Consider the following 9,407-nt stretch of genomic DNA (forward strand, 5'->3'; position numbering starts at 1 on the left):
GGCCAAAAGTCCTAAATTCTAAGAGCCAATCAACCCAACTGCTCAGCAACTGAGGGATGTTTGAGTGTGCATGGATATGTTCATTTCTGTCCTGCTTTCATTGCAATGGCAAACTCTGAAATACTCACCTAGTGAAGCATTACACTCCCTTAAAAACATTGTTTACAAAGAGTTTATAACATAGAAAATATCTTCTGTTGTAAAGGGAAAAAAGAAGCACACAATTGAAATGAGTCATATTTATTACATTGTCTAAAAGCAAGCAAAATCTCTTCCCCAGCAAAAAGCTGGCAGGGCAGGGAGGCCAACATTAAGAGCAGCAGGTGGTCCTCCCCGCCCTTTACCCTCCTGTTCTCTATTTTTTTTTTTTTTTTGAGATGGAGTCTCACTCTGTTGCCCATCCTAGAGTGCAGTGGTACGATCTTGGCTTACTGCAGCCTCTACCTCCCAGATTCAAGTGATTCTCCTGCCTCAGCCTCCCAAGTAGCTGGGATTACAGGCACCCACCACTACACCCAGCTAATTTTTGTATTTTTAGGAGAGATGGGGTTTCACCATGTTGGCCAGGCTGGTCTTGAACTCCTGACCTCAAGTGATCCATCCGCCTCAGCCTCCCAAAGTGCTGGGATTACAGGCATGAGCACCGTGCCCAGCCTATTTTCCAACTTCTGAAAAATGTGTGCACATTACTAATAAAGTGGGGAAGGGTATACTTTATGTTTCAAAATGACCTTGAGGGAGTAGGACAGAGATTGCTCTCAGCCCAGGTTCTGCTCCTCCCCCTGCTGCCTCGCCCCATTGCCCAGAGATACCCTCTGGGGCTGAACCAGGTTTCACTTGCCCCAGGGCCCTGCAGCTCTGGCCTTCCCCACCCCAAACCGCAGGGCACCCAGCAAAGGAGTCGCAATCCAGTACCTGCACCCGTTCCCAAGTGGAAATGCTGCCTCCAGGCAGCCAGGGCCTCCCCCAAGGCCTCAGAGGAATTTCCTCTGAGGAAATTCCTGCCCTCCCAGGAATTTCCAGAAAGGACTCATGGAGGAATTTCCTAGACGAAGACAGGCAGACAGACACACACCTCAGGCAGCTATCCTCACTAAGCGCAGATGTTTGCCTGCGGGTGGCGTGCTGGGAGCCAACACAGACACACAACTTTGAGGTGAGAGGCAGCACCAAGCAAGAATGGAGAGCAGACCCACCCGGGCAGGGTGGGGGCTGGCATGAGGAAGGGACTGGGAGGGGGCTCCAGAGTTGGTCAGCAGATCGAGTCTCCAGGCACAGAAGTCCCTACTGTTGTCTCTGTCTGAATGGCACAGTGCCTGCAACTCTCCCCTCAGCACAGCAGGCACCGCAGGGGCTCCGGGAGGGGTCAGGGCAGTGTGACTGTGAGTGGTAGGACTGCAGTCTGGGCTTGGGCACTTAGCAAGTTTGCTGTCCTGGTGGCTTGTCAATATCCCCTACTGGCCTGGGGGCTCCCCGAGGTAGTAATTTTATCTTAAACCCATCCTTACACTCTCGGTGCCCATCACAACACCCAGTTCATTACAACACTCAGTGTCTAGGGCTGCTCCAGTAGGGCGGAGGATGGACCCCCATATGGATAGGGGAGTGGATAGAGGAGTGATGGGATCAATGCCCGAAGTGAGATGAGAATACTGGGGACAGCGCCAAAGCAGGGAAAGAGGGCTCCAGGTCCTGTCGTGCTCAGAATTTCCCTGCACGCTTCTGCACCCAGCTTGCTCCAGACTTAGACGCAGGCAAGAGCTGACGTGGCCCCGCCAGACTGGGCCTAGCGAGCCCGAACCTGCCTGGCCCAAGCAGCTGCAGCGTGGGACCTCACACGTCCCCGCCCAGTCCCAGCGGTCAGAGAAACCAGGGAATCCGGCCCAAAGCTGTCTCCTCCAGGAGGCAACCGGGGCCACCCGCTGTAAAGAGCTGCCAGCATCCCTCCCCTCTCCAACCCCTCTGCTGGCTCCTTTTCGAAGCAGTTACGTCCAGCAGAAGTTAAGTTCCTTCACTGAACAGTGAGTGATTTCACTAAGTCCACAGATATTTACTGATCATCTACTGTATGTGCTAGATGCTGTGCCAGGAGCTGGCAATAAGATAATGAACAAAACAAAAACCCATGTCCTCCTGGAGCTTTGACTCTATGGAATGCCCGAACTGGGATGCAGTACTCTCGCCAGGGCCACGTGTCCTCCTAGGTGAGCAAAAGGCGCGTGAGGTGCCGCCCTGGGACCAGTCGGCGGGTGGACTTCGTCCTGGGCGGGAGGAGAGGGCCGCACCTCGGACAAACGCTTGGCTGGGCACGTCGCCTGGGGCAGGTGCGCAAGGGAGAGGGGGGTGGCGCTGGCCGTGCGCAAAACCGGGCCCTGACCCTGCCGCGGGGTTACAGGCCGTTGGTGCTCTGTATTTATTGTAAGCGCAGCGAATAGGGCCTCCAGCGGCCTGAGCGCACGTGGTGGTGCAGTGGAGAGCCGGCTGGGCCCTCCCCAGCTCCAGGCTCCTCCCCGGCGGGGTCAGAGCCAGACTTGCTGCGGCGTCCGGGCCCCGCGTAATTACAGGGGCTGTAGGCAGGCCTGGCCGTAAAATAGGAGGATGAAACGGCCTGGGAACCGGGTAAGCTGGGCTGGAGCTGGCCAGGGGCCCCGGGTCGGTGGCTTCCCGCGATGCGCAGCCGCGGGGAAGGGCCGGCTAGGGATGCGTACACACACAGCACCAACCCGGCTCTCACACAGCCACACAATCACTCACGTAAACCACCAAACGCACGCAGATGCACAACATTCGGCTCTCCCACTCTAGGCTCACTCGTGAGCCTAATCAAACACCTGCCCGCCCTCTCCACCCCAGGAGCTGACACCCGCCCGCCAAGCCCTCTCCAGACGGCAGCAGATCCTGGCGGGGAGAAGAGCCCCGAGAGGCAAATTCCAGCGGGTTTGTTTACACAGCGCGGGGGAGGGGGCCGAGCCGGGTACTGGGGCCCGACTGACTGGGAGCCCCAGCTCAGACTGGGCCAGCACCAGCTGTGCAGCCTGAGGACTGCGCACAAACACCCCTCCGCTCCACCCCACCCCCGCTGCACGCCGGTACGCGTCTCCCCTCCTCTTCACACGCTGTTCACAAACATTAGCATACGTCTGTCAAAGAGTTTCACACGCTTCCACACACGCGGCTGTGATACTACTCACAAATGCTTTCACACTAGCGCGCCATCACACGTATTTCATGTGTGGTTACAGTTTAAATCACCCTTCATTCCCAGATTCTCACAGTCCATATTCAAGAGCCCGTTTGCACGGTGTACGCGTGTGTTGTCACACATACTCAGGTCATCAGTGCCCTTTAACGTATCTAAAATAAGAACGGACCCCTCTCGAGCCCAGGGTCCCGCGTGTCGCTCCTGCGCGCAGGCACTGATGGGATGGACAGAGGCGCCCTTAGCCCCGGCCGCACACGTTACACAGTCGATCACACACAGCGTTGCACTTTATTCCCGGCATCTAGGCGATGACACAATCTCCAGAACAAAGACAACATTGACAAACCCAACAAAAACAAACAGCCGCGTGTGTGTGGGGAGGGGCAGTCGAGCGCAGAGTCCGGGAAGGGAATGGGGGAGGAGGAGAGGGTGGGAACGCCGGCGCCCGAGCCTGGGCATGCGAGGCTCGGAAAGGTACGGGGCATGTCAACAACCTCGCACCCTGCAAGGTCCGCGCGCGGAGCAGCAAAGCCAGGTCCTGCACCCTCGCGTTCGCAGACTGGCACTTGCGACTTCTTCCCTTCTCCCGCACGCGACTGCGCCGAGGGACGCAAGCCCACCACCCGGACAGGCTTACAAAGCTCCACGCAGACCCACAAGTGAGCGAACACACAGCTCTGAGCAGATCTGCCGGGGCAGAGGAGCGCGCTTCGCTCTTTCCTGCACCCCTAGCCTCCTCGCCTACCCAGCCCGCCCCTCCTCCACCTCCCCAGCCCCCAAGCCCCGGGGCAGCCGCGCGCCGGGCGGGGCGAGGGCGGGGCGGGGTGTCGGGCGGCGCCGGCCCAAAAGGCGGAGTCGCAAGGCGAAGGGGCCAGATCTGTGAGCCCAACGCTGACTTCGCCGCGGAGAAAGCCAGCGGGAACCCAGACCCCTAGGAGCCCCGCGTCCCCGCCCGGCCTGGCCAGGCCCCGCGCTATGGAGTTCCTCTGGGCCCCTCTCTTGGGTCTCTGCTGCAGTCTGGCCGCTGCTGATCGACACACCGTCTTCTGGAACAGTTCAAATCCCAAGTAAGCCTCGAGTCTCCCACTGGCAGCCTGGACTCCCGGCTGGCACTGCCCTCCCTACCGGGATAACTGTCCCAGCCAATCCCTTAGCTGAGCCTAGAGTAGATGACCGAGGTAGGAGGGCGACTGTAGATTTTCCTCCCCTCACTTCTCCCTCATATCTGGGAGCACTCCACCCGGGACAGGAACCTGCCCGTGTCTACTTGGATGGGCTTATATCTGCCCTTCCCTTCCTTCTCTCTGGTACCCCTATTACTCTGAAGTGAGGGACCTATGCTGGGCAGTTCCTGCCTCCAGCATAGACTTCGCCCCTGGTAGCCAGGGCCCTTGTTCTAGGTCCCCCCCACGTTGAAAGCCTCCACGCCCCTCCTTGTGTGTCCTTTGGGCATCTGACCACACTGACAGGTACCTGGTGTGACATCAAGAGTGCGCAGAATGCTCAAGGGAACCCTGAAAGGACCTCTCAGGAGAGAGCTGGGCTGTAGACATTCATTATGCATTCACCCTGTATTTAAAGTAAACCCGGAAAGTCCCCCACTAGGGGTCTTTTGGGGTGGCATGAGTGAGGCACATGCTGTGCATGGGTAGGTTGAGGGAATCACCTGTTTATGGGGCTCTCAAGTAGTAAAATTGAAGAGCTGGGAGAGGGAGATCATGGGAAAGCTTCAGAAGGAACAGAAGGGGTTAAAGGGATTACAGAAGGCTCTGGGCAGGAAGGAGTTAATTTCTCCTGGGCAGGTTTAGTGCTGTGAGGCAAATGGTACTGGGAGGAAGACTCTGTCGGCCCCTTTGTTCTTGCCCTTGAGTTTTCTGAAGTTATGGAAACAATATTTGTGGGAATACAGGAGAGGGTGGTAGGGAGGACGGGGAGAGAACTGGGCAGCTTGGTATCACCAAAGCCATCTCACCGGCTTAGCCACTCTCAGCCCTAGCGAGCTTGCCCCCCACTCCCCTTGAGAAATATGTTGTGCCAGCTTCCTCTGACCCTGTGGCATCGTCTGGTGAGGCAGTCTGTTGTCTGTGGCTTGTTGGGGTCGGGGAGAGAACAGCCAGCTGCCAATCCCAGAGGGCAATGCCCTCCTGCACATGGATGCTGGGGAGGCCCAGCCAGCCCTCTGCCACCCGCTCCCTGTGCTTTGCCTCCTTGACCCGATGCATCTTGCCCTAGTATGGGAGAGAGCAAAGTCCCTGTTTATGCCCATTCCAGGTGTTGACTGAAGAAGGAGGAGGGGACAGGAAGCCACGAGTAGGGAGGGGGGGACCCTGGCCTTTTCCGTTCCCAAGCTCCCAAGTTTCCTCTCTTTCAGGAAGGAGCCTCTTCCTTACCCACCTCCCCGCCTTCCCTGACGCCGCTGCCCCCTTTCCCAGATGGGGAACAAGAGTCAAATGAAGGCTAAGTCGAGCAGACTGTACCCCCAGGAGAGGGGCTGATGGGTGACCCTCTGGCCACACACACACACACACACACACACACACACACACCCCCATCATACCCAGGACTAAAGAGACGCCAGTCCAGAGTAGAGTCCGTAGGCAGCCAAGCTGGGCCCAGCGTGGGGGCAAATATGAGGCTACAATGAACGGGGTAGGTGAGGCTGGCATGGGTGACTCAGGCCAGTGGGCAGCAGCCCTGGGATCTCCAGGCCTCAGGCGGGGGCAGCATGCTGAGAAGGGCGCCAGCCTCCCTCGTGCTGGAGGGCAGGCCCCTCATTCTGACCTGCCGGCTCCCTTTGTTTGGAGGACAGTGTTGGGGGTGAGTGGGCACTGTGTCCTCCTGGGGTCCTAGGGGCTGTCCACATTTGACAAGGTAAATTTTCACAGGTTCTCACGAGTGCTGGGGCGGGTAGCAGAGGTGGATGAGGAATGAGTCAGTGCCCGTCACGGGAATGAGGGAAAGACGCCAGGCCCAGAGCTGAAATACCTGTTCCGAAATGGCTTCTATGTTTATCTCTCCAGAGAGGAATTTTAAAAGCCTCTCTCTGCTCCTCTCTCTCTTTCCCCAGGGTGGGGGAGGGGCCTGGTAAGCCCAGTTTGGGCGCTGGTGTGCTGCTGCAAAGCCCGGCTTCTCAGGGTCATGCTGATTGGGCAGTGGGTGCCCATCTCAGAGTCCTCTCCACCTGACTCCTTCCTCGCCCTCCCAGCCGTGGCCAGGGCTTTCGGTTCGAAGCAAGTTGACGCTAATTCTGCTGAGTCTCTAGCTGGCAGTGCCTGGGGGAATTAGAGAAACTGAGCAGCTTCGGGGGTTGGGGGGAGAACGTTTCCCCCTACTGGGACCCCACCCAGGCTGGAGCCAGGTGTCTGGAGCTGGTGGGGAGGGCTGGTGGGCAGTCAGGCTGGAGCCGGTGGGGCCAGGGGGAATGAACTAGGGGAGGGGAGCTGGCTCCACCTTGGGAGGAGGGGAGAGGAGGGGAGAGGCCGTCTCAAAGCCCAGAGCTCCAACATTTCATCTGGCGGGAGGTGGAAGTGTGGCTTTTGGAGAAAAAAGGACAGGGATGTTTGGGGGTGCTCTGAGAAGGGGAAAAGGAGACCAGCGTATAACTTTGAGTAGCTAGAAAAGGAGATTTAAGAGGGGCTGAAGGAATTGATGAGAGTGATTTAACTTAAAGGACTAGGGGCATTATCTGTGGGCCCAGGTATACTAGCTTCACTTTTGAGGAAAAGTGAAGCTAGGAAATGTGAGATCTACTCAGTGGGTCCGAGGAAACGTGAGAGGAGTAAGGAAGGTAAAGACATAGATGTGTTGGGGGCTTGGGGCTAGCATGTTAAAGAGAAAGGGTTTCCTAGATTCTGATTACAGGATAGACTGGTGGGGTCTCAGGTTGAGGCCTAACAGCATTTAAAAGGAACAACTGGTATAACAGATTTGGGGAAATATTTATGGGTAGAAGAGAATGATAAGTGAGCTACAGAAATAGGTAGAAGCCCATCCTTGGGTAAATATCACGCGGGTTATGGAAAATGCTTTCGTACCTGAAAGATACTGAGTGGATGCTATTTGAAGGACCAACAGGAGACAGTGATGGTGCAGGGGAATGTTTAGAGATGGCAGAGAGAAATGTAAGACATCAAGATCAGTACATATTGGGAGTTGAGACTTTGGAAAAATCTCTTGGGGTCTAGTGTGAAATGTGAGAGGTCATGTAAACATTTGGAGGTCCAAGGATCTGGCCCGGCTTCTGAATGACCACCTGCTTCTTCCCCCGTGTGTGTCCCAGGTTCCGGAATGAGGACTACACCATACATGTGCAGCTGAATGACTACGTGGACATCATCTGTCCGCACTATGAGGATCACTCTGTGGCAGACGCTGCCATGGAGCGGTACATACTGTACCTGGTGGAGCGTGAGGAGTACCAGCTGTGCCAGCCCCAGTCCAAGGACCAGGTCCGCTGGCAGTGCAACCGGCCCAGTGCCAAGCATGGCCCAGAGAAGCTGTCTGAGAAGTTTCAGCGCTTCACACCTTTCACCCTGGGCAAGGAGTTCAAAGAAGGACACAGCTACTATTATATCTGTGAGTGCCTGTGAGGGGACAGTGTCTGTTGTTGTTGTTTTTTTTTTTTTGCCACCATGTACATGCTTGGGTACATGCTTGGTGCAGAGTCCAGCAGTAGAGGGCTCCTTCCAATCTTGAATTCTATTTTCTCTTTTTTTTTTTTTTTTTTGAGACGGAGTCTCGCTCTGTCGCCCAGGCTGGAGTGCAGTGGCCGGATCTCAGCTCACTGCAAGCTCCGCCTCCCGGGTTCACGCCATTCTCCTGCCTCAGCCTCCCGAGTAGCTGGGACTACAGGCGCCCGCCACCTCGCCCGGCTAGTTTTTTGTATTTTTTAGTAGAGACGGGGTTTCACCATGTTAGCCAGGATGGTCTCGATCTCCTGACCTCGTGATCCGCCCGTCTCGGCCTCCCAAAGTGCTGGGATTACAGGCTTGAGCCACCGCGCCCGGCCTTGAATTCTATTTTCATTCATCCACATCCCAATGTGAGTGAGCTTCTACGTGCTGGGCACTCTGCTTAGCACTACCAGCACAGAGATAGATAAAACACTACAGAGCCCCTGTCCTCACGGAAGCTGGGAAGAAACACACATAGGTTAACAGACCCTTAGAACAGTATGCTACAGTAGACATGAACACAGGGGCCTTGGGAAAATGACCTGGGTACCTGCCAGGCTATGGGGCTCAGAGAAGGTTCAGTGGGGAAGATGATCCCAGAGCTTAGGACAGGCAGAGGAGCTGGCCAGGCATGAAGGCACACGTACAAAGGGAGCATGATAACTTCAGGGAACTTCCTATGGCTCAGCCTGGCTGGAGTGGGAGGGACACAGTCAGTGAGGAGATGTGAGCCTGTAGAGGTGGACAGAACAGACCATGGGGGAATTAAAAAGTGATAAGGAGTTTGGACTTTATCCTGAGGGCTCTCGCCAATGATGGGTTTTATTTCATTTTACTTTATTATTTTGAGATGGAGTTTCACTCTTGTTGCCCATGCTGGAGTGCAGTGGTGTGATCTCTGCTCACTGCAACCTGTGTCTCCAAGATTCAAGCAATTCTCCTGCCTCAGCCTCCCAAGTAGCTGGGATTATAGGCACCTGCCACCACACCCAGCTAATTTTGAATTTTTAGTAGAGACAGGGTTTCACCATGTTGGTCAGAGTGGTCTTGAACTCCTGACCTCAAGTGATCCACCTGCCTTGACCTCCCAAAGTGCTGGGATTATAGGCGTGAACCACCGCGCACAGCCTGATGGATTTTAAGTTATGAGATCATCCAGCACTTTGGGAGGCCGAGGCGGGCGGATCACCTGAGGTCAGGAGTTCAAGACCAGCCTGGCCAACATGGTGAAACCCCAACTCTACTTAAAAAAATACGAAAATTAGCCAGGTGTGGTGGCGCACCACTGTAGTCCCAGCTACTCAATGGGCTGAGGCAGGAGGATCACTTGAATTCAGGAGGTGTGAGGTTATAGTGAGCCGAGATCACACCATTGCACTCCAGCCTGGGTGACAGAGCGAGACTCCGTCTCAAAAAAAAGTTATGAAATCAGTTTTGTATAAAATGGATCTAGGACTCAGTCAGTGGGGGCTAGGCAGGAGTAGTATATATATATGTGTGTCTGTGTGTGTATATATATATATATATATANA

General features: G+C 55.6%; 1 protein-coding gene across 1 annotated transcript; it reads left to right on the top strand.

The window, feature by feature from the left end:
• The first annotated feature begins 3,471 nt into the window (after window positions 1-3,471).
• On the top strand, window positions 3,472-7,896 carry EFNA1 (ephrin A1). The gene is made up of 2 exons (XM_017867779.1): window positions 3,472-4,269; window positions 7,482-7,896. Exons 1-2 carry the CDS (start codon window positions 4,178-4,180, stop codon window positions 7,789-7,791), a joined length of 402 nt encoding a protein of 133 aa, XP_017723268.1. The 5' UTR covers window positions 3,472-4,177; the 3' UTR covers window positions 7,792-7,896.
• The last annotated feature ends 1,511 nt before the right edge of the window (window positions 7,897-9,407 follow it).

This window comes from Rhinopithecus bieti, unplaced genomic scaffold (genome assembly GCF_001698545.2).
Source record: "Rhinopithecus bieti isolate Rb0 unplaced genomic scaffold, ASM169854v2 scaffold_4129, whole genome shotgun sequence".
Taxonomy (NCBI): domain Eukaryota; kingdom Metazoa; phylum Chordata; class Mammalia; order Primates; family Cercopithecidae; genus Rhinopithecus; species Rhinopithecus bieti.

Excerpts from the sequence above, each read along its gene's own strand:
- EFNA1 (XM_017867779.1), top strand. The coding sequence starts at position 4,178 with ATGGAGTTCCTCTGGGCCCCTCTCTTGGGTCTCTGCTGCAGTCTGGCC. Across the intron at positions 4,270-7,481 it reads TGGAACAGTTCAAATCCCAA|GTTCCGGAATGAGGACTACA; the intron begins GTAAGCCTCGAG and ends TGTGTGTCCCAG.